This window comes from Dendrobium catenatum, unplaced genomic scaffold, assembly GCF_001605985.2.
Source record: "Dendrobium catenatum unplaced genomic scaffold, ASM160598v2 fragScaff_scaffold_772, whole genome shotgun sequence".
NCBI lineage: Eukaryota > Viridiplantae > Streptophyta > Magnoliopsida > Asparagales > Orchidaceae > Dendrobium > Dendrobium catenatum.
Genome location: NW_021319234.1, coordinates 1,186,919 through 1,211,395, shown reverse-complemented (window position 1 = coordinate 1,211,395; position 24,477 = coordinate 1,186,919). Strand labels below are relative to the sequence as shown.

General features: G+C 33.6%; 3 protein-coding genes across 5 annotated transcripts in view; 1 reads left to right on the top strand and 2 right to left on the bottom strand.

Moving 5' to 3' along the window:
- Positions 1 to 2,086: 2,086 nt before the first annotated feature.
- Positions 2,087 to 7,528, bottom strand: LOC110101682 (caffeic acid 3-O-methyltransferase). Its single transcript, XM_020829677.2, has 4 exons — positions 7,084 to 7,528; positions 4,586 to 4,899; positions 4,117 to 4,181; positions 2,087 to 2,802 (listed from the first exon to the last, which is right to left on the bottom strand). Exons 1-4 carry the CDS (start codon positions 7,491 to 7,493, stop codon positions 2,506 to 2,508), a joined length of 1,086 nt encoding a protein of 361 aa, XP_020685336.1. The 5' UTR covers positions 7,494 to 7,528; the 3' UTR covers positions 2,087 to 2,505.
- A 7,879-nt stretch (positions 7,529 to 15,407) lies between these two features.
- Positions 15,408 to 16,606, bottom strand: LOC110101723 (probable carboxylesterase 2). Its single transcript, XM_020829748.2, has one exon. The coding sequence runs from the start codon at positions 16,525 to 16,527 to the stop codon at positions 15,559 to 15,561; it is 969 nt and encodes a 322-aa protein (XP_020685407.1). The 5' UTR covers positions 16,528 to 16,606; the 3' UTR covers positions 15,408 to 15,558.
- A 3,307-nt stretch (positions 16,607 to 19,913) lies between these two features.
- Positions 19,914 to 24,477, top strand: part of LOC110101722 — an 11,866-nt gene continuing 7,302 nt past the window's right edge. For 2 of the 3 annotated variants that reach the window (XM_020829746.2, XM_020829745.2), the window contains exons 1-3: positions 19,914 to 20,348; positions 23,271 to 23,321; positions 23,431 to 23,936. In XM_020829746.2, coding sequence (XP_020685405.1) covers positions 20,129 to 20,348; positions 23,271 to 23,321; positions 23,431 to 23,936 — 777 coding nt within the window. In that variant the 5' untranslated portion in view covers positions 19,914 to 20,128. The remainder of the gene's footprint in view (positions 20,349 to 23,270; positions 23,322 to 23,430; positions 23,937 to 24,477) is intronic. The other variant, XM_020829747.2, reaches the window with a different exon arrangement.

The window sequence follows — 24,477 nt, the reverse complement described above, 5'->3', positions numbered from 1 at the left end:
AAGTAAAGGCAGCGGAAAAATAAAGGACATCAGAATTTAACGTGAAAAATTTTAAATTAGGAAAAAAAAACACGGAGCCACATCACACCAAGAAATCTACTATGAACCATTCTCTATGTCTATAATAATAGAAAATACAAGAGAAAGCCAGTTATAACCACCAAGGGATGCAATCCTTTGAGAAAGCCAGTTATAACCCCAAAGCGGTGCTCAAGCTTCTATCTGCTGACGATGCGACGCTCAAACTTGCAGCGCCACTTTGTCGAATCTAGTGCTCTATGACTCTTTGTTCTCTTTTGATTAGCGCGTTGGCACTCAGGAAAAACGCCAGGGCGCTCATGTACATAACTTCGGGGTATTGTATAGAAAAAAAGAAATTCCTGAAGCAAAGCACCTTAACCCAAGTAAGGGGTAAACCTCCTGCACCCCCCCAGAAAGCAAGACAAACTTGAGGTCCGAGGCAACATAAATAATCCAATTAATCAACACAATTAGATTCTAACATTTTTAGCTTAAGCCAAGGTAATGACCACTTAATAAAGCATAAATTGACATTATAAACTATACGCCTTTCTTAATGCATCATAAGTGGTCCTAAGTTGCCCTATCTTCTAATTTAATATAGTCAAAATGCTAACACACATCACCTAACAAAACAAATCAAAAGAAGATTGATTGAAAATTCAATTAAGATGTTAATTATCTAAACTCTCTAATCAAATACTTATGATTCATTAATATAACTCTCTTTGTTTCATATAACACAAATATACAAAAATATAATTAATGTAATCCCACTTTGAGAAGTAAGCAAATGCTTTACAAATTATGATTGGGTTGAATTACAACATAACATAAATTAAAAAAATATATATTATTATTATAATTTCTTACAATAATTATGATTAGATTAACTACATGTGTATTTAACTAAAATTATATACAAACAAAAAGGTTTATGGGCCTTTCAAGATTGTGTTTCTTGTGGGCTTTCAAAGTTTTTTTTTTTTTTTCTTGCAACAATTAAAACTACTATAAATGTATCCAAATTTAAAAAATACAAAAATAAAAAATAAAAATAAAAAAAAAAACAAAAAAATCCAAATTTAAAAAATACTATTTCTTTATGAAAATAAATAACAAAAAAAAGAAGATAAGGTATATAAATCAAAATTAAAAAATAAGTTTAATAAATAATTTATGTGATACATGCTGTTTCAGTAACAATTATTCTGTGCGGTCACCAGACGCCGTCCGAAGGGGAATCAGAATGCATCACATCACTTTTTAGCTGTGTATGAGAGTTGTGTACCAGTGTCTACCAGGTGACATGGCGCATTCTGATTCGCCTCCAGACCTTCCGGTGACCGCACATAATAATTTCTTCAATTGTACGCAGCTTCTTCCTTTCTATTCTCTGCTACATGTAATATTATAATCCATCCTTTTATTCAATACAATATTGATTTCACCGTTCTGCTGCTGCAATGATTCTGAACTTCTTCACTTCATTCATCCATCATACACTTAGGGCATCTCCAACCGCACGAAAATCTCCTCATTTTCAACTCCAACATGTTCAGTGAAACAAAAAAAAAAGTGCCATGATTCTCTCCTCCAATCGAACGCATTTTGTCCCATAACCATCACTCTCTTCTTTCGCGGCAGGACAAAAAATGGGTAGCGGTGGATGAACGTGCCGACGCCAAGCAGATGAACAGTGCGACGTCAATATTGGCGTCGCACTTTTCATTGTATCCCTATATTACGCTACCGCATCAAAATGGTGGAGGAAAAGCATCCGGTTTGTGATGTTTTTAGGGCCTCCATTCGGCTGTTTGCCGAACGGTTGGAGATGGTCTTAAGGCTTCATTTGGGATGATTTTTTATTTTTCTAAAGCAGCTTCCTATTACCAAATTTTTTCAGTTAAACAAATTTTGAACTTAAAATTTTTTTTTAGAAAGAAGTAAAAACTGTCTCAAACGAAACCTTCATTCATGCTTTAATGTCTTCATTTTGGATAGATCTTAAAAAGGAGGAAAAAGAGAAATATGAGATTCAATGATCCAATTCCCATTCTCATAGTAAAAAGTTGCTTATTCATACTAAAAAACAAAGCATTGTTGGTTTCCAACTTTCCATTAATCACTTTTCCCAGCTCTGCTAACCACCTAACAGAATCAATTATGCTGCAGACATTCTGAACATCACTTCATCTTCTCAAATCTCTCTGATTCAGAAAGCAGAACCTGTTTCCTGAAACATTTATTTAGCTTCCATAATCTCATAGAAATCTTCTGTTACAAATCATTTAGAATTCTATCATTCCATAACATATATAGATAGCTACAGAAAGCACATAAAAGAGACTCCCGCAAGGGACGGCTTTCTTCCTGCTTCTTAAAACAGTTTTTTAGTACAAAAAAATTAACTTTTTATACTAAAAACAATTTTAAGAAGCAATAAAAAAGTTGTCCCAAACAAAAATAATAAGCTGCGGTGAACTATTTGCTCAACTCCATTATCCAAGCATTGGAGAAGTTGCAGATAACATTGAAACCTGAAAATCCAGAGAGTTTGGCCAACTCTCTGAACTCTTTCTCTGTTCTCTCCTTGCCACTGGGACTCTCCAGAAGCATTATCACGTCAGTGTTCAGGACGCAATGTGTCAGATCTGTGTAGTCTGGAGCTTCAGGCAGAAAGGAATCTATAACTATCACTTTGCCATTTTCTGGAACTGATTTCCAGCAGTTCTTCAGAATCTTCAGGCTATCCTCGTCGCCCCAGTCATGAAGAACCCACTTGGTAATTAATCAGAAAAATCATTTATCAGGCTTGTTTTTCTTTATAAATCTGATTAAAATGAACAGAACCGTTGAAAAGAAAAAAAAAAGTGTGAAATACATTAGTATGGGGTCCTGAGCCGTTTGATTTGCATTGAGATTAGTATTTATATGATATTTTGAATTGTACTAATCTCAAAGCAAATCTGACGGCTTATATTGTTTGTATAAGAATGCTCCTAACTAATTTCTTTTTTATCTCAATATTACCAATATTAGTGAAAAAAAGAGCTATATGTTATTTAAGTTGGACCAAGTTGGTTAATTGGGTCATTCTATTAACTCAAATTAATTAATTATGTCAATATATTGAACCAACCTAATTATTAGTTAGATAGATTAAGGCTTCGTTTGGGACGGCTTTCTTTCTGCTTCTTAAAGCAGCTTCCTAGTACAAAGATTTTAATTTTTATACTAAAAAGTTGCTTTTAGAAGCAGTAAGGAAGCCGTCCCAAACGAAGCCTAAGGGTTTGTTTGGGATGATTGTAGCGTTTTATAAAGTTAGTTGTGAAGTTGTTGTGGGAAAAGTCATTACTTTAGGTTTCGTTTGAGATGGCTTTCTTATTGCTTCTTAAAGCAGCTTTCTAGTATAAAAATTAAAATTTTTGTATTAAAAAACTGCTTTAAGAAACAGTAAAAAAGTCATCGCAAACGAAGCTTTAGTTGCAAAAATATTACTTTCCACCACACAAATTTCTAAAATGCAATGAGAAAGTAGCAATACAACAATGGCCAAACAAAATTTTGATTGCTGTGCTGAAAGAGAAATAGCTAGAAAGCTATCACAAACAAACACTAAGCCAAAAATATTACTATAATGATTACTAATTCCTATTGATATTTTATATAAGAAATTTTATATTTTGAAAAATATATTTTTGAATGCTTTTAGTATATATTTATATTGAAAATTTAGATCTATAAATAATACTTCGATTGCTAATTATAAGTGTTTTTTGAAGGAAATAAACCCCTAACTTTTTTTCCTTTAAATTGAAAAATAATCAAAATTTATATCAAAATCATTCTTAAAATTATTAAGTTTATTTTGACATAATATAATATAAAATTTAATTAATTTTTGCATATTATAATAATCTTTTGCAATAATTTGAGCATCAAGTGACCTTACTACACCACAACCTCATTTGAGTAAATTATATTAATCTCAACAAATAATAATAATTTTAAAACTAAAATTTATGAAAAATATTCACCAAAATTAATTTCACAATTTATATTATAATTATGTTAATATTAGCTCTATGTCACCTTCAACAACAAAGCCTCTCCACTTGGAATGCTTTCAAACACATCTCCACCAACATGCTCCACTCCTACATCAATAAAATATAACTCAATTTTTTTTTTAAAAAAAAAAAGCCATAAAAACATTAATTTTCAATGCACTTAAGCTTCATTTGGGACAGCAAAAAGCAGCTTTCTAACACAAAAAAAAAGAAAAATACTAAAAATCTACTTTAAAAAGAAGTAAGAAAGTTATTCTAAAAGAAGTCTTAGGCTTCGTTTGGGACAGCTTTTTGTTGCTTTCTAGTACAAAAATTTCTTGAATAAGAAAATTTTATACTAGAAAACTATTTTAGGAAGCAGTACGAAAAATGTCCCAAACGAAGGCTTAGTAATAGAACACATCATGTCAATGAAGATAATTAAGCTAAATGCTCAATTACAAGAGCTCAATCAAGAAGAAAAATGAATAATAGACAAGCAAACTAATCACCTGGCAAAGAAGGTGCTTGAGCAATAACATGAGGAAGATCAAAGTTAATCCCTTTGATATGAGAATGCTTTGCAGTGATCATACTGAGTGTTCCTCCTGTTCCACCACCTACATCAACAAGCACATTGATATCCTCAAATCCCTTATAAATTTTCAGAATGTTCTTCATGATTATGATAGAATGGCTTCTCATTCCCTCATTGAAAACTTTGCTGAATCTTGGATCTGTAGCATGGTATTCAAATTCATTCAGTCCACCATGAGCTCTGTTGAAGGCCACTCCTCCATGCAATATTGCATCCTTTAGGTGATACCTTTAAATGAAAAGTAGGGAGATTAGTTTAGTTGGTAATTAAAGATCTTAGAAATTATTGAAAAGATTTTGTATTTGAATCTCATATAGATTAAGGCTTCGTTTTGGACAACTTTCTTACTGCTTTCTAAAACAACTTTTTAGTGCAAAAAGTCTTGATTCAAAAAAAATTTGTATTAGAAAGCTGTTTTAAAAAACAGTCAGAAAAACGAAGCCTAAGTTTGTGTATTGGCATTCATTGTTTGGCTACTAGTGTGATTTAGGCTTCCTTTGGGACGACTTTCTTACTGGTTTAAAAAATTTTATACTAAAAAACTGTTTTAAGAAGCAGTAAGAAAGCTGTCCAACACGAAGCCTTAGTAAATATTTTGAATCCAAATGCAGTTTTTGTTTAGAACAACTTTCTTTCTGCTTTTTAAAATAGCTTTCTAGTATAAAAATTTCTAGTTTAAATATTTTTTGTACTAAAAAGATGTTTCTTTATAATTTATATGTAGGAGTGTAATTTTTGACAAGACCCGAAACTCAATTCGGGCCCGACCAGGAAAAATCTGTGTTCGGGTTGACCCGGTTAGCAAACAGGTAGGGTTTGGGTTCAAATTTTTTACTCGTTTCAAAAATAGGTCAGATTCGGGTTGACCTGAAAACCCGAAATCAACACGACAATGCCCGAAAGTCAGAGACAACTCCTGATTTCCGCCCGCACTGCATAGTCCGGCAGACTTTGTCGCTGCAGCGTGCTCGCGAGTCGCGACTCCGCCCACACTAACATTCCCACGGACGACTCTGCCGGCACTCGTGGACCCGCTGGCTCTATCTGCTAGCTACCACATGCTCAAGACTCAGACTCTGCCCGCACTCGCGATCCAGCGAACTCCCTCGGCTCGTGACTCGGACTCCACTGCCCGCACTCGCAGACTGGCTCAGGCGCTCAACTCGTGCTTCTTCAACCAAATCTACTAAATCCGAGTCGGGTCGAGTCAACCTGGCAACCCGCACGAATTAGGTCCGAGTTGAAATGTCTTACCCATTTGCAAAAATGAGTCAGGTTTGGATTGACCCATTTAGATCTGGGTCAACTCGGAAATAACCCAAACCCGACCCCCGTCAACCCGAATTGACACTCCTATTTATATGATGAGGATTAACTTCTTATAATAGATCTACTAAAGTGAGATGCTATGAGAAAGTTAATGGTTTTTGCAAAAGAAAAAAAAATTATGATGCACACACAAATTTGAGAAAATATATTTTCCACACAATTCTTCAACAACATCTTTTATAGACAATTGCAACTTCCACAAATGGATCCTTAGTAAATTCTATTATTATAGATTTATTAAATATTAAGAGAAATAAAATTTGAAAAATTATTTTCATAACAACTTTTAAATTTTATTAAATCCTAATAAGCTAGCCATTTGATTGTTTATTTCAAAATTTAAAATTTATGAGAGAAGAATTTTGTAAATATAGCAAATCCTACAAATGGCCAAATCTAGCAAATTAATGATGGGTTTAAAACCCCAAAACATTCTTATGATCCTTAGCTTATTTATAATTATATTTTAACACAATTACCACACTTCTATTTAGATATATATTCTTCTCATTAAAAACTCAAAATAGTCCCAGATTATTTGCGTATGACTAATTTAATCCTAGACTATCACGTTGCCCAAATTTAGTCATTCCGCTATACAAAATCGTTCCAAAATAATTCCTCGTGTTATAATTGTAATATAAAATTGAGCTGAATTTACTCCTAGAAAGATCATTTTGAATCAATTTTATATAATCAAGAATTAAAATGAAGCAATATTATACTATGAGGCTAAAATAACTATATATAAATAGTCAGGGGACTATTTTGAAATTTAATCCAAATCCTTCTCTATTTCACCCATAAACTTATGTGCACTCCAACCCTCTTATGTTCATGCACCCTCAAAAAGAGGGAAAATTATCATGTCCGGTCAAAAAACCGGAAATCCGGACGTATACCGAGCAATACCGAGTGCTCGGTGCTGAGCTCCAGATGACGTGGCGCGTGGTTAATAATCTTTGAACGCGTTCGGTGTCCGGACGTAATAATAATTACTTCAAAAAGAGTCTGACTAGTTCAGAGAAACAATTTCTCATTTAACAAATGAGCAGCCAAATTACTGGACTGAAAATTACTCACCAGCTTTCGATGGCGACCCTATCAGTGCTCATAAGACCGAGTGCAGCTAAAGAAACTCCATCTTCATTAGGAGCTAAAAACTTGCATACTGGAGAAGCACCAAAGCGATGAACAGTGCGGCCATGGGAATCAGTCTCAGTCGACCAAGTTAAAACAGAATAGCTAGCAAGAAGACGAAGAATCCTCTCAAGCTTCAAAGCAGTATAATCGCTTGTAGAATCATTAATCAGCTTAGCTGCAAACTCTTCTGCTGAAAGCTGTGCTCCAGGCCCAGCAGCAGAGAGAAGCTTGAACAAGCCGAGTTCTATAGCTGTAGTGAGAGTCATGGGAAGAACAGCCATGCTACCTATTTTTAAGGCATGATTGCATGCTTCTATTTCTTCTTGAATCTGATGAGATTCTGAATCCATTGAAGGATCTGAGAACTGATCAGAACTGAGCTGAGGAAATTGATTTGTTTATGATGTGAGCTTCTTCTCTGTTGCAGTCTGGTATTTATAGGTGAAATGGTATGCTACAGGGAAAATTTTGGATTCCAAGAGTCAAAAGTGAGAAGGAGAAGCAAAGACAATTGAGAACAACGTGATTACCGTAGATATGGACTAAGTTGGATTATATTTATTATTTATTTTCACTTAAATGTATCATTTTTCAAATTTAATATCTAAAATTTATAACCTTTAAAAATAAACAAGGATTTTTGGGCAAGGAAGAGGTCATCAGCGGCAACTACAGGATTTAGTGAAGGAAAGAAGACTAGGAAGGGAAATTTATTATGTGTGGAGTCTGAACCTAACTTGCATCCTGGCTTATTCGGACTTCGCACGTAATAATTTCTCCAACGAAGGGCGTTATCGAAGGCCTAAAGTGGGATGACGGAGTCATCATTGGAACAACACAAGAATTAAAGACAATACGGCAAAAAGCAGTGCATCGTAGATTTTGTCACTAATTCTTCTTTGCTATTGAGTGTTTCTTTATCTTCTTGTCATAGTTCTATATGTTGAATGTTAAGTAGATTAGTATGAAAGGTTATGTATGTTTTTTCATCAGTCAATTTTGAAGTTTCAAACTATAAGACAATCAGGAAGAAAATCTACCTTGGACTTTGGAGCTCCATAAGTATCCCTACTAGAAGGAATTTGAATATTATTCTAGAAAATATATATATGACAAATAATTGTTTATGAAGCATATATAAATGAAAATTATAAGAAAAGTATAATATATCATTTCTTGTAACTTATCACATAATTAAGTTTATTTAAAAAAACATTAAACTTCTAACAAATAAGTGTGTAAATGAATAAATAATTAAATTGTATAATGTATATAATTATTACACAATTATAAATTACATAATAACATTATTATCTCTATTGCTTATGTTATTATTAATGAAAGAATGTATTATCATCAAATCTAAAATATTCTCACTAACGAAATTTGATCTAAGAAATTATTCAAATTATTATCGATCAGTGTCATTGAGAGTAATATCTAGCTAGCGGATGAACGAATAACATTATCAATTTGAGGAGAACGTAAAGGATCCATAAGATTTTGTTCTATCGGTGCCTCTATATTAAGAGCTATTTGATAAATGAGATGATTTTATTTATTTTATGATGTTCTTGAATGAGTTAGGTTGACACATTCAGCCATTTTCATAGAAAAAAAGTTAGATAATAATATTTAAAGCTATAATTAGATCAACAAAGGTGCTTATTTTCCAAAAGTAAGACATAATATAGAAAGATAATTTTTTTTTATCATTTTATAAGACACCATTAATTAAAACAATCATGAGTGAAAGGATTAATGGTAGGTGAAAGTAACCTAATCTTATCTAGAAGAGATCTTGAATATTTAGAGCCATTCAATATTTCTAAGAGAACAAAGGAAATGTATAAAGAAGCCCGGCCCTCATACTCCCTATTTAAGGTGTTTATAGACTTACAAGGCACACTTAGGCAATTAATTAGTAGGTTTATTTAATTAGTTAGTAATCATAATTATGTTCACATCATTACTCCACCACTCATAATGACCTTGTCCTCAACTATAAGCTTATAAGCTATTACAATTAGGTTCACATCATTATACAAAATTATGATTTTAAAGCACTTATGATTTTAAAGCACTTATCTTAAAATTTATATCCAACCATTAAAAATTATAATCATAAATTTTATGTATATAAAGCAAAAAAAATTATGTTTAAAAAAACAATCATTTTATATTATTAAAGTTAATTACTTTATCTTATTTCTATTTTTGAAAAGAAAGATTCCATGCATGATAGGTGACTAATATGGGTAGATCATTTTCATGAGAAATGTTGCATGTTTGCTTTTAAAATTTGTTGGGTGTTGAAATTAGAGTTGATCTATCATTTCATTTTAAAGTAGAATTAAAATATCATATGAAAATTAATTCATTCAAGAAAATAAGAATTCTTGGTCTAATTATTTGAATTAGAAAATTTTAGGACCAGTTTTTGATTTACCCAAACTGAATTTTTAGCAAACTTAATGGTATAATTGAATGTTTAGTTAGACAAATCTCAATACACTAAGAGTGTCTTGCAAAATTAATCTTGGATGTTAAAAACATGCCTAATAAGAAATTGATCCAAAGGTTGAGTCTTAAGATTCTATACAATAGAGTTTCAAGGTTACTTCATAATAGATACTTTGTTGGAAATATGGAAATTTGATTTTTGGTTTTCTGTTTTTACGCCGGCTTTGATATTATTAAGCTTGTTGCATAACTCAAATTGTGGGACAACGTCATATTTATAGACCGAGCATTTTGAACAAGCTTCATGAAATTAGGGATAAGATTCCATCCAAAAGTTATTGTACATGAATTTTTTTTGAGGAGAGGAATGGGAGTCCATATGTAATATAAGAGGTGAATAATCAAATGACAATATACTGACAATTTTAAAATGGGAGAGGGGGTAGGAGATGAGCTAATGCTTGTTATTAATAGCATAGTTCAATAACCATCTAATTGGATTTTGCAATTGCTCATGATACCAACTAAAAGAGAGACATGAGTGAGGCAATTCCAACATACCTACATTGAAGATGCAATTGTCAAAGTCCACCATTTTGTAAGAATGAGGGGAATTTTCACAGGTTTTTTCATCCAAAGTTGTCACACAGTCAAAAGCATTAAGAATAATCCATAAGTCATAAATTAATCAAGAAATATCAAAGATTGTTTGCCAAAGAATTTCCTTTCTTTAGCATTATTATCAGCATAAATGAAGGTGATCGAGAAGTGGATTGAAGAGTAAAAGTTAATTCTACCATAAATAAATTACAAATGAGTAGAGACATAAGTAAATGTTACATAAGCTACATTCATTTGATCCTAATTTGGCCACGAATTATTGCAGTTAACTTCATTATAGGAAACATCAAAATTCCTTCTACTCATCACTTCATCAAGAGAAATCTGATTCATCTTAGTCTTGAGAAGGCAAAGAACATTGATCTTATGATCAGTCACAAATTTTTTGTATTAGGTGATATGACCATCATCATTCAAGCCCTAACATTCTAAGATAACATTTTATGTAAGGTTGTTGATTGTTGTTTGAGGGTGGAGGGGATATCCCCTTTTGTCTAAGTTTTCAACCCTCACAAATGAAGAGAAGAATACCATGTAATACATATCATGCCCCAAGATCTAACTTGGAAAGAATCTCAATTAATTTCTCAAACAATTTACCAGAGTTATCTAAACAACCATTAAACAGTCTATAAACATATATAGTATTTAAAACATCAATATATAAGTCGATCCATATCTCAAAAGTTCATGTACAAAACTCAGGAACTACACTACCATCACAAGTAAAGAAATCTATCCTGTCCTGAGTACAAAAGAATCAAAATCATCAAAAGAACTAAAACCTGTAGATCCGGATCAATTTCTATCTTCTGCTCCCTTGCCCTGACCTGAAAATGTCAACCACATATAATGAGCTTTACAAAGCCCAGCAGGTCACCTAATACCTATAACTGAAATCAAAGCACGATGATGCTATCAATATGCATGTCAGTCAATCAAATCCATATCAGTCAATGGTCAATGAGTCTATGCAATACGAAAATCCATAGTCAATGAAACCAGTCAATGCAGCAGCAGGCAAATCGATAAATCAAGCTCAATCAATACACGTCAATCTCGAAGAAATCCGTACACAGAAGAAAATCAATCAATCCGTCAAATCAGTCGTATCGAATCAATCAATCAAATCAAATCAAATCTATGCTATCTGGTCAATAAAATCAATCGGAAAGGCAATACGATAAATCTCAATCTATCCTATCAATAAATCAAATGTAGCAAGTCAATACAATGCAGAATCAATAGTATCAATAAATCTATAAGCAATATCAATATCCATATCCAAAGCATCAATGAATTTAACCATATCTATATCCATTAGAACCATATCAAGGTCAATAATCAATAGTATCCATGCTCAATGATCAACAAAGAAATCGATGAAATCGTACGAAATCACACAATACAGTAAATCTGATCAAATCAATAAAGCAGAAATCGATAAAGCAGTAAATCCGTATGCCAATACAGTAAACATGCATTCAATACAATAATACTGAACAAGTACAATCAACTGGCTATGTTGCTGTTGTAGAATCCATATTGCTGTTGTAGATATCCATACGTTGGTTTCAATAAAAAGAGTCGTCACTCTATTGCCCGTCGGCCGCCCGTCGGCATATCTATAAGAAATCCTTATGACTCTCATCCATCTATCCATAATCGATGTTTAAAGAAAAGCCCGTCGGCCCACCATCCTGTACAGGTCAATTCAATCTCCAACCAATGTTCAACTAGGTTCCACTTGTGTTTCAGTATCAATAATCAATCAATAATCAATATTAAAGCAATCATATCAATATTCACATTCATAATAATGCAATCTATCAAATTCAGAAAAATCAGAAATCATACAAAAATCGGGCAGAGTAACGGCAGTCTATCAAATTTACACAAAAATCCTGCAAAAATCACAAATTCCAAATTTCTCCAAATTACAATAGAATATTCACGACATCAATACAAGACTATTGCTCTACTGAATCCATATCAAATCAAGTCCTGATATTTTTCTATTCGATTAAAATCGCGTAGAATCAATTCCGACCGGTAAAATCATCGTAGAAAATACTCAAATCGTGTACAATATTCATATCTATAACATTCTAAAAGTTGTGCGGTGAAAGTTGTGTCAATACAAAACCGGGTCCAAAATTCGACTACGAAAACACAAAACAGTGCACAACTCGATCAAAAATCAAGATATCTGAAAACAGAAATAGGATTCGGAGTCCTTACCACGAGATCTTCACTTTTCCCAACAGCGGCGTCGGACAAAAAGCGCTCCGCGGCCTCCGAAATCCAGCTTTTCCTCTACTTTTCCTCTCTTTCTCTCTCTTCAAAATATCTGATATATTTAAAATGATTTTATCTCTCCTCAAAACGAGCTGATTTCCTTATATGCTTAGTCTGATCAGCCCGGCCGATCGCCACATCGTCCTGGCCGATCAGAACAAAAAACCAATCGGCTCTGGACGATTTCTCAGGACGATGCTCTCGGGATTCTTGTCGTATCTGATCGTCCCAGGATGATCCAAAATCATCCTGGACGATCCAGTCCAGAAATCACTCCATAAATCATTCCAGAAATCAGCCGTTTTCAATGCACTAATCGGCCTGGCCGATCTCAACATCGTCCCAGCCGATCCTGGGAGGAAAATCCAATTCATAGAGGAACAGTAAGGGAACGAGATCTCACAATACATTAGCATTGCTCTCACTAGTGTTGGATGAGGATGCTGGATATGTATGTGAGTTGATACTACTAAAGGTGATAGAAATTATTATTAGTGACTGTGGTAGAAATCTTGATTATCAAAAGTTGAGGAATAGCTATTTTTTGGTGATGGATCAATAGTGGTGTTGAGGTCTTAGAAAGTAGGAGGGTTGTATCATGCTAGTGATTTTTGGTAGTATCAATGGATGTAGGTGGAGGGATTGGATTAAACGAGGTTAATTTAGGTTGGTTCATCACTTATTGAGGGAAAGGGGAACGATTGCGACTCCTTTCACAAGGATGTTATATGCTGGGTTGGGTGGGTGTAGGTTTTTTAAAAGGAATACTAGATTTGGGGCATGAGGCATTATCATGCGTGAATGTGTGACAAGAAGAACAGGCCAAATGCTTCTATTCATAGATAACCAATAATTTAATATATTCTCTCTAACATTGATTATGATTTCATTTGGAAAGGATGCAAAGTTGTCAGTCTTAATACAAATACGAGGAAAAGTAAATGAAGATTGATTAAAGGAAATTTAACTTGTGGAGAAAGAAATTTTCTCTTTCAAACAATGGATGTAATTAAAAGAAATTTAGCGCATAGAGAAAATTTCAATGTTGGAGAAAGAAAATTTCCCTTCCAAACAATGGATATAGTTAAAGGATATTTAGCTTGTGGAACATGCAAAGTAAGAAGTTCCTTTCAATTCATATTTTGTCAGGATTCCACGCATTAAGCGATGGAAACTCAAGTGGGTCCATGTTGAGATCAGCCAAAGAATCTAAGCCATAGAGGCCTACAAGGGTGGAGAAAAAAATCATAAATGAAAAAACAAGGAGAAATCCTAAATAGAATTGAGAGGAGGAACCTCTAATCTTATTAGACGTACGTCAATCAGTATGACCATTAACGTATCATATGAAAATAAAAATAATCATAAAAAATATTTGTATAAAATAAAGAATATTAGGAGATACATCAATTCCACAAAACCTACCTATCCTTTTTTTTTTTAATTTAATAGGTGTTGAAATATAATACTCATATCTTTTGAAATCACAATCAACTAATTAAAAAAAAAATTTTTTTGATATAAAATTATCATAAGTTAGGTATTGGCTGTGGAAATCAATCATTGTCATATAAAGAAAAAAAAAACTCCAAAAAAATAATATAAAATACCCAAAGAACTAATTTATAAAAGGTAAGCCTGCCTGACATAAATATTGCAAGGAATTTTTTATTATTCTATAGGCATATTGGCATAACTAGTGGAATAATATGTGAAAGGACTGAAAATGGACGGTCATCTTGGCAACCAGGCTTGAACTCGTTCGTTTGCTGCTTGCTGGAGGTTCTGCGATGGCCTACCCTTATGCAAGCCTGTCTTCTTCTCTTGGCAACCTGAGCCACCGCAACAGCAATCTGTGTATCTCTCTGACTAATGGATGATTGGGGTTTGGTCCTTCATTTTCTGAGTCTTTTTATTGTAATTTTCTCCATCAGCATCTCTGTCTTTGGCATGCTGGATGTTTTTTTCTTATGTTAGCCACAGTCTTTTCTGCTTTTCTTATTGCTGTAATTTGTAATCTTTTGTTCATTTAATACATGGGCTTTTAGCCCCGGGTTTACCCAAAAAAAAAATATGTGAAAGGACCGTTATGTCATTACTTAAAATTAAAAAAAAAATAAATCATAACAAATTATTTATGCGAAACAAAAAAAAAATCATGTTGATTTTATTTTTGATCATTTTTACATTAAATAAATCATTTTATTTTATTTTTATTCTATTCTATTTTATTTTAGATCATTTTTATTCATAATTTTATTTTAAGAAAATTTTTAGATATATTTCTCCAAGAAAGTAGACATAAAAAATATTTCTCCAATTACATATATTAAGAGATATATAAAGCCAAATTTCTCAATACTATGCCCAAACATTTTTTTAGTATGAATTTTTTTGTAAAAAGGCCATCAATCAAAATATTTAATAGAAAGAATAATGATAATAATAAAATTATATGTATGAGAATGCAAAAAAATTTCTCTAATATGATAGCTATCCATTTAAATTAGCTCTCTCTTGACTTTTTTTATCATAAAAATTTCACACAAATTTGATTATCTTAAATGTTTGAATAGATTTAGGCTTTATTTGAGATAACTTTCTTACTGCTTTATAAAACAATTTTTTAGTTAGGTCAAAAATACATGTATGAACTCAACCCATTAGCCACCCAAATAACCTGAAGACGCATTAACCCGCTTTGGTGAATTTTTTTTGTTATAATTGATTAATTACAAAATTTAACAAATTTGATAAAAAAATAAGAATATTATGCGATCAAATAAAAAGTTAAAAAAAAAATTAAACAAATTATTTTTGGATTTAAAAATGAGTTTACAGGTTAACCTGAAACTTACCTATTTTATAAATGGATTAATTCGTATCCGAATTTCTCTGTTTATTGAAACCAGAGATCAGTAGAACGGCAAACAGAACAGATAGAACAACATAATCTAATCGTCGGAGCGATCAAATCGATCGATTATTTAGAGCATAACAGTAATCTGATGAAGAAGACGACCAGAATCAAACCTATTCTTTGTTGAAGAAATCAGCCAAAAGCTTAGTCATCTCCTTCGCCTTGTCGGTATCAGGATTAAAAAGGTGGAATACATGCTCGGAATCCGGCGTCTCCACCAGCTCCGCCTTCCCTTCCCAGCCACTCTGCTTCACCTTTTCGTAATAAGCTTTTCCTCTGTGCTTAATGGTATCCTTCTCGGCTACAGTAACAAGTAGCTGATCGCAGCCCAACAAAGCGAGGTTTGCGGCATCGACGGCGAGAGGGTTTATCCTAGGATCGTCTGGTCCGGTGGAATTAGGGCATACGAATTGCCAGAGTTTTTCCACGGTAGACCGGACTGCGGGATCCGTCGATTCGGAGCCAATCGGCTCCGATCCCCAAAAATATGGGTGAATCAATGCGACCCCCTTGAGGATTACCCCGGCAGCCGAATCCACCCTGGCGCGCAACGCCATGTGGTGGCAGATGTTTGCGCCGGCGCTGTCGCCGGCGATGAAGACTCGATTCAGATCGGCGTGGTCGGACAGCCATGGATCTGGGAGGGACAAGACCCAGAGAAGAGAGGTCCATGAGTCTTCGTAGGCGGCGGGGATAGGGTGCTCGGGGGCAAGGCGGTAATCGACGGAAACGCCGATTAGAGGGGTGAGAGCAGAGAGCGAGTTGAGGTGGCGATGGTAGGCGGGAGAAGCGGATGATTCGAGGCAGAAAGCGCCGCCGTGGAAATAGACGAGGAGGGGGAGCTTTTGGCCGGCGGCGACGGGTGGGAGGTAGAGGCGAACGGAGACGCCGGTTGTCGGGTCGATGGTGATGTCTTTGGAGTCCACGCCCGTGGCCGGATCGAGTGCGGCGGGGAGCTTGTCGGTGCCGATGAAGCGCAAAAGGTGGCCGTCCTTGTAGATACGGAAGAAACCAGGGACGTCGACCTCGATCTCCTGTGAATCATCGGCGGAGGCAGCGGCGTTAGCGGCGGTGGAAGCCATTGAAAGGTCCAGGGTTAGCTCTCCCTGTATCTTAGGAGCCACTTCAATCTTTTGATCTCTTAAGAAAGATATTTTTAAAACTATATCTGTACAAGCATTAAATTAAGCAATATAAGATAATTTTTTTAATAATTATATCTTTTAAGTTATAATAACTAAGTCCCATATGAGAGAGTAATGATTCCGTCAGGTTACCGAATGCATTCGGAAACCAATAACAAAACGCCACGTCTCTAAAGTGCTTGGTATTGTGCTCGGTACAGGCACTCGGTATGCTCGGTATTTTTATCGGACACAATAAAAATTCTATATGAGATGTTATAGTTAGCTACTTATAATATCTTATTTAGCTCATCTTGATCTATTGATTGAGAGTTTTTACCATCAACAAAGAGGCCCCAAATTAAAAGCTTGAGTATATGATGTGTATGAATTTGTTTTAATTGGTCTAAATGTTCCAAAAAAAAACTTATAATATATTTAATTCAAATAGCAATGATTGATACATCATTAAAAATCACATTGCCCGGACACTGATATTGAAGCATATTTGAACTAAAAATTTTCAAAATTAAATTTCGAACCATCCAAAATATGATCTCTGCAACCTTACAGTCGAATGAAACGTCTTGACAAGACGAACTCAATGACACCAAAATCGGTCTAATCCGAGTCAAAATGAGCTCGAACCAAGGGATTGAAGTATATTTAGAAGGTTCAAAACATAAATTGGGAACCAAATAGTCTCCAAATATGATATGCTTATAGTCAAATTGAGCTATTTGACAAGATAAATCCAATTAGTCAAATATCACTTTATTCTGACATCATTAAGGCATTTAGATTCTTGACGAAAGATTTTTGATCAAATGAATTAATATGAATCATTTGATGGAGAACATTGAATTTGTCCTAGATTTTTTCTTTAGAGACAACTTTCTTGTTTTTTTTTAGTTATCGCCATCGATAGTAAAACCTAGCTATCGCTATTGACAATCATTATCGCCACCGACAACCATCATCGCCAGCGACGACCAATATCAGAAATCACCATCATCTCCAGAATACTGATAAGTTTTGACCCTGTTGTTGGATATATTTCTTCATATATGGACATCTATTTCTATAATCACTATTGAAAAAACTAAGCAATATTATTAGGTATAGACTATCCCTCTGTGGACGCTTGATATTAGTACTCTCCCTCTTTTTCAATAATGAAGAAAGAATGGTATTTGTATCACTTGCTACATGGTGGTTTTAAACTAGATCAGTCATCATGATTTTTTCTCTTTTCAGATTTTCCACGTAAAAAATTATCTGATCTTACTATTTTCATTTTTACCTACTGAATCTTTGTACACTGTTAAGATGTAAAATTCATACTCTACCGACTCAAAATTTCTAGTATGCAATAATAATCATATATATTATCACAATTGATTTTATTTCAATTGTTTGTCATAGTGGTAAGTTATCCTAACCTTAATGATTAATTGCATATATATGCTTGTTTGAGCATGTGGATTTATTAACTCCCCTTATTTATATTCCTTTGCTAATTTATGTCATGCTAGAAGGAGATATTGTTTATTAAATCCTTGAAGTTATTATCTAAATAATAGAGGCTAATATAAGAATTATATTGTTGTAACTTCTCTTATATATTATGATGTTCTGGAATTTAATTTAAAAAAATTATTCTTTTATCTTTTAATATATAATAATCAAAGTTATATGATTTCTTTTATCAATATAAATATCAACATAAGTGAAACTATCAATCGAAATATTAAGATATACATATGTATTCTTTTTCTTGAAAATCATGTACACTGTTCAGGATCTATATAATCTTGTCGTAATTACTTTATCATGAGTATAAAAGAATTGCTAAAATAACAAGAACATGAACTTAAAATATCATGATTAATCTCATACTCTTGTTCTCTTGTCCTGACTTGAAGTCGTTTAATCACATATAATGAGCTCAAGAGCCAAAGAAGTAACTAAATCCTAAAACTGAGCTCAAAACACGACAAAGGAGTAATATTCTTATCAACAGTCAAATAATAACATTAATATTTTTATGATCATGAATCAATACAGAAATAGTAAAATGCATATATAGTAGCAGTAAAGACTGTACTTAGTAAAGCGATATGGTATGGAAGTTAATAAAGCATTACAATTGAGAAATCAGTAAACCAACATGGATGTCGAATCATGAAAAACAATTGTCATATCAGTGTTATCAATTAGTAGAGAAATCAAATAAAGCGGTAAAATTAAACATCAGTAAATATTGTCATCAGTAAAGATTGTCATAATCATATCAACGTAGTAAAAGTATATATAAGTGTCCACATACTATCCATGTATTCTATCTTAGTATCAAATCAGTATATTACACGTTTAGTATGTCACATGCTAAATATCAATACAGTGACTTAGTAGTGTCAAATAATATCAATGTTTATATTGGTAACAATAACAATCTAGTGGCAAGAGCAGCAAATAATATAGTAACAGTAAATTTCTGCAATAATAATAAAACACGTACATTAATAGGAATAATTAGGGGTGTCAAAATAGATATTCGAGCCCAGCTCAAAATTGACCCTGGTCCAAACGGGTTAACCCTAATTAGACCCAATTTTTTAAATTGGTCGAAACTTTAGACCCGAACTGAACCCACTGGGTTAACTCGACTCGACTCGCTAACCAAGAATTTTGTAGGTCAAGTGAGGACATGCAGGCAAGGGCGGGCGAAGGGGTTTTGAGCAAGCGAGCTAGGGTGCATGAAGAAAGGAAAGGGCTCACTGCGGGTGCATATCTGGTTGTCTGGGTATAAACACATTAGATGAGCAAGGGCACAAGAGTGGGTATGGGTGTGGACGTGAGCGCTGGAATACGGGAGGGAGACTTTCTTAATACTTTCATACTGGAGTTTTAGACTTCATTTGAGACGACTTTCTTACTACTTTCTTAAGCAACTTTTTAATACCAAATTTTCTTAAAATAAAAATTTCTGTACTAAAAAAATGCTTAAAAAAGTTATTTGGAATATATCATAAATATGAAATACTAGCTTAAAAAGCTAGAAGTACGAAAAATCTTCATTTCTAAATTCGAAATGCCTTTTTAAAATGTATTTATGAAAAAATCTGATTAAATTTTATTTTACAATCTTTTTAAAAAATTATATATATAAAATTTAAATTTTATGGCATGAAATATGTAGTACCAAATCTTCTTAAATTCAAAATAGATAATAAATCCGTAATATTCCATCAGATTTTGCGCACTTTCCAAATAAAAATTAATGGAATAAATATAAAATAAATAAATAATATAATTTATTTAGAAAAAAACTGAATATGGCATAAAATCTCAGAAAATATTCTCATAACAGTTTCGAAGATGAAACAAATTCAATCTTGTTAAAGATGAAGATGGGGAAGATGATCGATCCCCTATTGAAACCCTAAATCCCTAAACCCTTCGTGGATTGGTTGATCTTAATTATCCCGTTCCCACTGCCACCGTCGCCACGGCGGAAGCACCGCGGAGTAGCGGCGACCTCCGGCGTTCTCCGCCGATGAAGGCATTCGATCCGGCGGTTCCGTTCTATGGGCTTCCACCACCGCAGCTATCCTCCGTCAGCATTGGCAAAAGCGCCGGCAATATCTCTAGAACTATGAGCAATTTAGCCCAAAATCGTTCCTTTGATTACGAGGGCTATGCTTACGAGTTCTCTCGACCTGAAGATCTCCGTCAGGAAGACAATCAGACGCCGCAGTTCGATGATTCTTTTATTGGTAAAGTTCTTCTCTGCACTAATTTTCTTCAAATTTTAGGGTTCGGATGTGTTCCTTTTCTTTTTTGTATGATTTTTGGCCTTTACTTCGGTTTTGTTCTTTATGATTCTGAAGTTTTTTGATGTAGCATTAACAAAAGAATGTATATTTGGACAAATTTTTATTAGAAAATTAAGAAAGTTTGTTCTTTTGATTTCACTTCTAAATTATGTAGTTTTACAGAGAAATTGAACAGTGGAAACTGGTTTAGTGATGTAAAGCAATAAATAAACATGAACCAACCAGGCTCATATATTGCTGAAAATTTTTTTTTTTTGGACTTCATGCATGGCATTGATTTTTTATGTATTTATATATCTAACACTTCAATTTTTTACATTTAGATATCACCAAAATCTCTTGAATTACATAAAAAATATCACTAATATTAACCTATTTAAATTGAAGCTCATATTTTCATATATAAATATTGATAAAAAATTTGGGTGTTATAAAGATAAATATAAAGATAAAAAAATGTAGTGATATTTACATAAAAATTTAAATATTAGATGGTAATATGCATTCATCAAAGGAGATTTATGAAGTTTACTATCAAAGTGTGTGGAGTACAAAAACAGGGGAGCATACATGCATGAATCAAACGCCTTTACACACTACAGCAAAATCTTCCATTTCCGTCAGATTTTTCAAGCGGAAACTCATTGTTCCAACATTTTTTTTCCGTCGGTATTAGTTGTGTAGGAAATTGAAACCGGAGGTTTATTTTTGACAGTATTATTTTCCGACGGTTTTAATTTGTTGTTTCACCAGCGGTCAAAGTGGTGGCTAGTGCAGAATAATCGCCTGAAATTTCCGGCATTTGGTCGGCGGTTTAGCAAAGTACTGGTGTAATATCCGACGGTCAATGAACCGCCGGAAATTCCGGCAGCCAAACCACCAGTATAACCTCCGATTATTACCAGTGGCTAATACGCCGGTCTAACTGTTGGAAATAATGTTGTCGGTATATGATGAATTACCTGTAGTGGTTGTTCACAAAATAATATGGGTAGAGTTCAAAACTTTATTTTTAAGTGCATTTTGTGTGCATGCATTCTTGCTAGTAAAATAAATGAGGCAGACATTTATGCTGCAAGGAGAGTTATCTTTTTCAACATTTAAATTTTGTTTATTGAGATTCAGATGAACAATAAAATGGTTGATTTTTATCTACTATATAAGAAATAGAAGGAAGGTGATTTGTCAAAGTTTGATTATTTAGTATATTTCAAGTGAGATATGAAAGTGGATGGAGTATACTTTTTGATGCTAAAATTCTTGGTTTTGGAGATTTTATCACTATATCAAGATTATTCATGAAAGGAGATTATGAACATAGTTATCAAACATCAAAAAATTGTAGAATTAAAGAGAGATTATTGTCTACATGAATCATTTTCAGGATGTATAGATCAGCAACCTTAATTTGACTTTGACATTTCAAAGATGGAAATTTATGGAAGGTAGGAACTAATAGAAATTTGTCAATTTATCTTCCAAAAAGGTCAAAGCTAGCTCTTTGATAAAAAAGTTTCTGAAAACCTATAGAGTAAGAATATTGCCTCATCGCTGCTAGAATTCTCAGCACACATCAAATAAAGGTGACAAGGACTTTTACATGGATGCCTTGCCCACCTGATAAGTTTTCATTATGTGGAAATTGATCCTTAGACTTTGTCCTTTGCGGGTAATTAATACGTTTGGTAGTACAAAATATCAATTGATTTTATGGCCAGCCCAATAAGATGCTTTACTCCTGCTTAGTTCATTATAGTCTAGTATTGTTAGAATTTTCTTTGTTGATTTTTTGGTCAAGCCGGCCATTAAGGTCAATAATAAGTTTTTGTGACTTGTTTGGCATATTACTCTTTTTTTGTAATTTTGGTGGACATCAATGCTCACTTTTTCTCTGAACGAAAAATTTAATTATGACTTTTTGTCCTTCAATGAATTCTTAAATTTTGATATACTTCTTGATTCTGATGCTGTTGGACTAAGAAAAATCATTTGGACATATTGATGACTATTTTCCAAGTTCACAGATTGCATATATCCCTTGGAGTCCATAATCTTTTGAATCATTTAGTTTAGGCCACAAACAAAATTTTAGTAAAAATTATTAAGATATTAGTCTTCACCCTTTTTCCTATCTTGCTAGTGAAGCTTTTACAATATTGCGCCCCATGAAATTATAAAAGAAACGAGTACCCTGATGCTTCTAATTGAGGAAGAAGATAGTAATTGTATGCTACAACTAGATTGATTTTTGCTTGCATGAACTCCAATTGAATTTTTGTGGACTGATAGGAGGTCTATCAAACCTCTTTGACCATGTTTGTGTTTGAATTGATCAAAGCATACCAAATTGCACTTCAATTCGGCTTTTCTGTGGTGGTCACATAAAAATTTCTCCCTAAAATGTTGGGATTTAGGCTTCGTTTGGGATGGCTTTCTTACTGCTTCTTAAAACAGGTTTCTAGTATAAAAATTTTAATTTTTAAACTAGAAAGCTATTTTAAGAAGCAGTAAAAAATTATCCCAAACAAAGCCTTATATGAACCGAACAAACTGTTGATCTTCTCTTGCCCATGTTTATGTTAGATTTGGTTAGCTTTAATTTCTTGCATGCTTCCTATTCTTTCATTCTTTGTGCTCCCTGGTAGTGAACATTCTTATCCATTCTATCAAACTCTACATATTTTCTATAATGCAAACATAATTTGACTGTAAGAACCACTTTACATTTTACCACATGCGTAATGGCCTCTTTCAAATATTCAAAACTTCGACTTGTTATGTTTTGTATATGTTTATACTCTCATTCTTCAGTTAGACCACAATTTCTTCTTCCTGGTCAATTTTTTTCAACGTTGTTTTCAGCATTGCCCGACTCTATTGTTCATCAAGCAACAGCACAAAAGCTTTTTCACAGTAAGTTTTTATTTGTTGACATTACCGATTATTCAATCTCTAAATCATTAGAAACTTTGTTATAATCCCAATAAGAAATTGCTCACTAATCTCATGCTATTTTCCTTAGATGGCCTAGTGGGTGATTCTTATGAGAATAGTTATCAACACCAAGATTACTATTACAACGACCACGAGAATGCACATCTCCCTGGCTTCCATTCAGAACCACAGCGCGATGCCCAGTTCTCAAGGGCTTATCATGGGTGTCCAACTCATGATGTTTCAGGTCTGAAATTTCATCAACCATATGACCAAACAGACTCCGAAGGCAACTATGATAGAATCTCTCAACTTTTGTCAACTTCAGTTGCAAACCTTCACAAATTACCCAATGATTTTAACGAAGATTCTGTGGAAGGGAAATGCATTGGCGAGGGATACCTTTTTGAGAAAATTCTACATGAAGCAAAAAATTCTGGATCATATTTAGGAAGATCTAAGAATTCCAACTTAATGGAGAAAGATGCGGCCCATATTTTTGAAACAAATGTTGGCCACTTCAGTTCTGGATACAATGCTCCAGGAATTGATAATCTGATTCAAAGTCTCCTTCAAACAGAGATACAAAAGCAAGTAAGATCATTGAAATACAATGAATTATTTCAGTATTTGTGATTCGTTTTATTTGATAGCATTTTTCTTAAGCTTTATATGTGTTCATACTGAAAGGGAGAACCATAGAAGGAAAGTGTTTTGAAACTCGAGTTAGACTAGCTGTTATGACTGGTTGGACCATGTACCTGATGTGAAACCACATGCGGTGAACATGAATTGCACGTTAGAGATTAATGAGAGTTTAACTTTGCAATGTTAACGATAAAATCTAGCTTTCTCAATTTGGATTCAAGAAACTTCGTGATAGATTATGTTAACGGCGGTAATTACATTTAAGAATTACATGAGTCTTACAAAATATAACCAAAATAAACTTGATAATGCAAATAGCTACGACTAAAGCCACACGTTTAAAATTTAGATCATTCACCTTGAGGACCTTTCATTGCTCTCGAAAATAGGGGCTAGCGGAGGAGGATTGTAAGTAAACTCAACGATGCCACTAATAGACAAGTAATCCCGAGAGGACTCGTCGCCGGGGAGGAAGCCGGATTTGGAG